At 47.1% G+C, this 5,616-nt stretch overlaps 1 protein-coding gene across 1 annotated transcript; it reads left to right on the top strand.

The window, feature by feature from the left end:
- The first annotated feature begins 1,067 nt into the window (after window positions 1-1,067).
- LOC125507343 (E3 ubiquitin protein ligase DRIP2-like) lies at window positions 1,068-5,298 on the top strand. Its single transcript, XM_087523792.1, has 7 exons — window positions 1,068-1,188; window positions 3,098-3,197; window positions 3,549-3,858; window positions 3,991-4,229; window positions 4,318-4,368; window positions 4,775-4,847; window positions 5,077-5,298. Exons 1-7 carry the CDS (start codon window positions 1,068-1,070, stop codon window positions 5,296-5,298), a joined length of 1,116 nt encoding a protein of 371 aa, XP_087379918.1.
- Window positions 5,299-5,616: the final 318 nt, after the last annotated feature.

The raw sequence follows: 5,616 nt of genomic DNA, 5'->3' as shown, positions 1-5,616 counted from the left end.
TTCCATGTACTTCACACGTACACACACTTTGTATGCACAATGGTCTTGCCAGAACTTACTTCTCTCTTTTCTGCCTAATTCGCTACTTACTCGTGCATATTATGGTATTCAGAAATCATTATTTACCCACACAAGCAAATATTCATCATCATTATCATAAAGTAATATTAGTGAAATGGGTTGTCATGAGCTGTCACATAATGTAATTGCTTTAAAAAGTTGAAACTGTTTTTGGTAACTCATTAAGTGCAATAAACAGCATGGTGTCTCCATGTTTTTGCACTTCTCGCGCCTGTCAAAAAATAAACCAAAGTATTCACATACAAAGCGGTTTCATCCGAGTCGGTTGCTCTCTTTTCCCGCGTATTTCAAACGCACAATGGTTTCGCAGAACTCACTTTTCTCTTTCCTGCGTAATTCTCATGCATAACGGTGTCATCCAGCATGCTCCCCATTTCCTATGTACTTCACATACACAAGGGTTCTCTTCCAAACTCACTTCTCGGTTTCTGGAGCACTTCACCTCCACAACGGTCTCGGTCCAATTTGAACTCGCTTCTCTTTTTACCGTCTCTTGCTTTGTAAGAATTTGATATTTTATCTGCACAAAAGATGAATCTTTACCTACGATATGGAAGCAATTAATGAAAACTGGAATATATGGCCTGGTATTGAGCAGGAAAAGTATTACTTTTTGACAAAACAGGAAGACGGTTCCAAAAAATACAAATTGCACGATATGACCGTTGTGGGAGAAGTACCCTAGACCTAGAAATTCTGCTGGGTCCCTCCCATCCCACAGCCTTTATTTCTATCGCGTCCCTCCCACAGCCAGCCTTCTATATATTTCTATACATCCACCAAAAAAATACAGCAGAATAGGAAGACACTAAACTTCGCGACTCGCCGGAGCTCCGCCGCCGCTTCTCCCTTCTCCCGACCGACCAACGCCCTCGATTCCATCGCCCCGCGCCGTTTATTGCTGATTCTCCGCCTCCCGGTCGCAGAGTTCTGACGAGGAGGTCGTCGAGGAGAAGGTGGCAGACATGGTTGCGGGAGGCGGAGAGATGGGGGGCGCGCCGGGGGTATCTCGCGTGCCGCGGGCGGCGCTCGCCGCGTTCTTGACGTGCCCGCTCTGCAAGGGATACTTCCGCGAGGCCAACGCCTTCGCCGAGTGCGGCCACACATGTGAGTTCTCTCTTCTACCCCGCTCCCGTCCTTCGCCTCTACGGTTTCGTTTCGTCCTCCCCCCTTTCGTGTCTGCACTGCACGCGCTGTCGCCGCGCCGCCTTCCTGCGCCGCTGCGCACGGCCGCCCCGTCTTCTTCGCGACCTCGCGTCACCATCGCGTCGCGCTGCCGTCCCGTCTGCCGTCGCCGTCGCGTCGCGCTGCGCTGCGTCTGCTTTCTCTCCCTGTCCCGTCTGACTGTCTCTCGGTCGCTGCTTGCCAGGTTGGCGTTTGATGCGACCTCCTGATCTGATCCAGAAGAGCGCCGGAGGCGACGCTGCGCTGTGGTCTGGCCGTGGCGGCCGAGCCTTTTGATTACCTGCGCCGCCGCTGCGGTCTGGTCGTTGCGGCCACCTTGCGGCCGAGACGTTTCCTCTCCTGTAGCGCGAGCCAGAGCTGCTCCGGAGAAACCCCGTACCGCAGCCACCGAGCGTGGCGTTGGTTCCAAGTTGAAGTCCGCTATAGGCACAAGCGTCCGAGGCGAAATCGCAATCGTTGAAATCAGCCGATCTTTTTCGAATAGGAATTGCCACTTGGACCCGCGCCAACCTCCTCCGCCTCCGCCTACGACGAATTCCTCCACCAAGTGAATGTCCGGGCGGCGCGGCCATCGCGCGGCCGCGGCGGTGGGCTCGCGGAAGCAGACGAGTGGGAGTTGGTACACGCCGCGGTGGCCTTGGCGATGGGCTCGCGCAAGCACACGATGATGCACGCACCGCTGTCGCCGATGTCATCGTACGTAGACCAGCTCCACTGCCAGCTCGCAGTTGGCCACATACAATACAACACGGCGCTGGGCCGGAGTTGGACACGCACGTCGCAGTCTGCGGAGCCATGGCAGCCGAGATGGAGTTTAGAGTTACAGGAGAGAGGAAACATCAATCTAACCTGGCCTGTTGGCCGTGCTCTCGGTCTGCACTCTGCAGGAGTTTCGGTAATGGTGGGGGGATCGAGCTTGTAGATGGTGGCGGTGGCATTCGGCACTGCACTAGCTGTGATCAAAATGTTGTGTCCGCAGTGCACTCCACTGCACTGGCTGTGGTCTTTTTTTTTACAAAAATCAACGGAATTGCATTTCATTTCATGTATGAAGAAGAAGACACATTACAAAGCCCAGAATGAGCACAGAAACCCACAACAGCACAGCACACAAGAACATCACACCAGCACCACAACAACACCACCGTACTCTAGAAGAGAAGGGACCCAACTTCAAAGATCACCAAGGGTCGACAAGGGGAGGGAGGTCTCCGGCTTGCATCATCATCTAACCAAGCAACGCGGATCGCCTTGAGCGTTGGCCGTCTGGTTTTGCCACACCTGACCACACCCCTCAAAAAGAGGGAGGGGTGTCGTATGGGAACGGGGTAATTCGAGAAGGATCACACTCACTATCCAGGCTTCAAACGCAAACGTCAAACTGTTCACCATTGCCGACCAGGGTGGAGTACGAGTGGCTTGCTGTCTTATAGTTATTTGTATTGGGGAACTATTTCAGTTCTAGTATGATTTTGGTATAGCCGCGCTTCACATTCTTAAATAAAATGTGGCTTCCCCACTTTTTTCTTCGACAAAGTGGCTGCACCACGTGTTGTAGAGCCCAGGAGGATGATTTATTCTTACACAAAATGTGGCTGCACCACTTGATTCATAAGCCTCAATCTGGATGCTACTGCTGCACAACTACTTGCGCTCTCAATCTGGATGCAAGTCAAGTATCTAATCTTGTTGCATTGTTGTTACTAGCTAATTTACTGCTAATATTGTTTTCATTTGCCGAGCACGTAAAAAAACGGTTCTCTCAAATCTCTGCACTAAACTTGCATGCCTGCCTGTGGAGTTCCTCTTGTGACCGTCTTTTTGTAATCAGTTTGCCGGGATTGTATCATGAAGAAAATAGATGAGGAGGGGATTGAATCATGCCCCGTATGCAATGCTGCTCTTGGGATTGCTCCTGAAGAGAAACTCAGGTAAGTAATTGTTAAAATAACAAGGTTATCTATATAGTTATCTACAGCATTGTTTTTTCAACTTGTCAATTCTCAATTTCTTTAAGTCTATGTATAAGTACACCAGCGGAGTTATGCAATACAAGTGTAAACTCTCACTAATAAGTAATAACCAGCCGAAACTTGTTTTTTTGTGAAGCAAAAGCTTAGAATGTATCTATAGAAGAAACTATCTAGGTATACATACATACTTGTTTTGTGAAATTAAAGCTTAGAATTCCAGCCACTTATTATTACTTTTCCTGTGATCTCGACTCAGGTACTCTACTATATGCTGCTACCTAACATGATTGATTGTTTCCTTGTTTGAAGGGATGATCCAAAAATTCAGGCTATCAGGGACCATGCGTTTCCACCTAAGGCAGAAGTTGACGCTTCAGAGGCTCCAACTATTACACTGCCAGCAAAGATAAAAGAGAGGTCCATTTCTTCCTTGGATGAAACCCCAAAGATGGCAACACAACCTACTCTGACAGTACAGAGAGCTGCAAGAAGGAAATTCATGTCCCATTTGTTTTCTGTCGGTAAATTGCCAAACAAATCTGAAGACCATAGTCAGAAGACTGAGATAGCCTCAGCACCAAAATCAACCAAGGTGACAACATCTGCAAACAAAAAGAAGGTACTACTAAAGTTTTTTTTTTTGAAAAGGAGGTACTAGTAAAGTATTACCAGCACATAATTTCATATGCAAGTTTGATGCCGATTGTCTTGTAACATTTGCTTATTCTGACTACACTTCCATCCCAAACAGAATAGTGCAGATATTTCTGAAGATGGAAAGAATCGCGAGACGATTGACAAGGAAGAGCTTCATAAGCCCTTACGGAGCTTAGTCATGGCAAGCGCGAAGAAGTCACAAACTAGTTGTCTGAGGGAAAGTCGAAAAAACAAAACAACCACAGAGGATAGTCTGAGGGAAAACCCAGAAGCAGACTCGGATGATGGAATAACTACCCCAGTCTGGTTTTCACTAGTGACTTCACGGAACCAGTAAGATTGCAGCATATTCAATATTTGTACTAATTATTATGGACCGTGTTTTTTGTGTCCTCACATCAAAATGAAAACTGTTTTGCAGGGCAGAAGCTAAACGGCTGCCTCAGCTAGAAATGAAATTCTACAAAATTAAGTGAGTTCCCCATTAATCTTCAAGTTTCTTTGTCAACAATGATTGTGGCCTCTCATACTCCACTTAGTAATTAATTAGTATCCTCTTATTTGTAGCATACATTGCTGAAGGTTTTTTCCCAGCTTTAGAATTTTAGATGGCGCGGTGCGCTGATGCCCCTTTTCATGTTACGTTTTCTACTAGTAGCAACTGTGCTATGGTATCAGCAAGAGTTATTTCCTTCATTCCAAAATATGACGGTGAAGTGTCTAGAATAACGATTTTTATCAGCATTGGAGAGGATGTTTCATTCAAAAATCATGCGTTGTTTTTTTCGTTCATCCCTTCCAGCAATTCAGCTAACACGTAACTCGATTCCAAGAATTTAACACATTCTGTTTAATATGGATTTTTCTTCTTGTTTTAGAGATGGAACGATGCAGGTCTCCTCCATCCTGAAGCTCATTATGATAAAACTTGAGCTAGCAACTGACGTTAAGGTGAGCATTTTAGATGTCTTTGTGCTTTCATTTTGATTGTTGTGTTGGGCCTCTTGTCAAGGTGCTTGCTTCCAAGGATGGTGGCATATATAGTACGATTTATTTGCACCAATTAGTATCATTTTTCATGTTGTTGCTCGTGTAAGCCGAGAAACTATGTATGCATATGGACAATGCTGAATGTGCTATTTGGCCTGATCACCTGTATGTATACTTGTGCGAAATGCAGGTGGAGATCTTATGCCATGGCAAGCCGGTCTGCCCCTCGACGACGCAGCACGGCCTACTCAAGCAGTGGCTGAGCCGCAAGCCGAAGAACAAGGTCCAAAGGCCGGTGGGTGCTCCGGCGAATGAGTTCATGATGGAGCTGCACTACCGGCGGTGCCTGGCGTCCAAGTCACTTTGCTGCAGGAAGAAAACAGCCTCCCTCCCATGCCATTGCAGCACCTAGCTAGCCCGGCATCCAGGTCCCTTTTGCTGCTAGCCCCTCCATCTCCGTGGTCTGCTCATGCTCGTCATCGATCAGTCGGCCTAGCTAGGATATATATTCATATCTTTGGACCATGTAAAGAGAGAGGAGGCGATAGAAAGTGGTTAGCGTCTTTGCGATGGCAGTAGACTTGCAAGACTAAAATCTGAAATGTTACCATGACCACATTTTTGGTCTGCAGTTATGACAAGAAATTGCAGACAAGATTGTTCCTGTTTTTGTGGTAATTTTGTTTTCGCCCCAGCAAATCAATGTGTTATAGAGCTCTGGGTTAGAGCT

Source organism: Triticum urartu, chromosome 5A, assembly GCF_056163025.1.
Source record: "Triticum urartu cultivar PI428250 chromosome 5A, HENAU_Tu73, whole genome shotgun sequence".
Lineage (NCBI taxonomy): Eukaryota > Viridiplantae > Streptophyta > Magnoliopsida > Poales > Poaceae > Triticum > Triticum urartu.
This window is presented reverse-complemented; position numbering and strand designations above follow the sequence as displayed.

What these genes read in the sequence shown, in the direction of transcription:
- LOC125507343 (XM_087523792.1), top strand. Translation starts at nt 1,068, where the DNA reads ATGGGGGGCGCGCCGGGGGTATCTCGCGTGCCGCGGGCGGCGCTCGCC. An exon ending in GCTCCTGAAGAGAAACTCAG is followed by an intron (nt 3,198 to 3,548) that starts GTAAGTAATTGT and finishes CCTTGTTTGAAG; the next exon opens with GGATGATCCAAAAATTCAGG. An exon ending in CATCTGCAAACAAAAAGAAG is followed by an intron (nt 3,859 to 3,990) that starts GTACTACTAAAG and finishes CATCCCAAACAG; the next exon opens with AATAGTGCAGATATTTCTGA.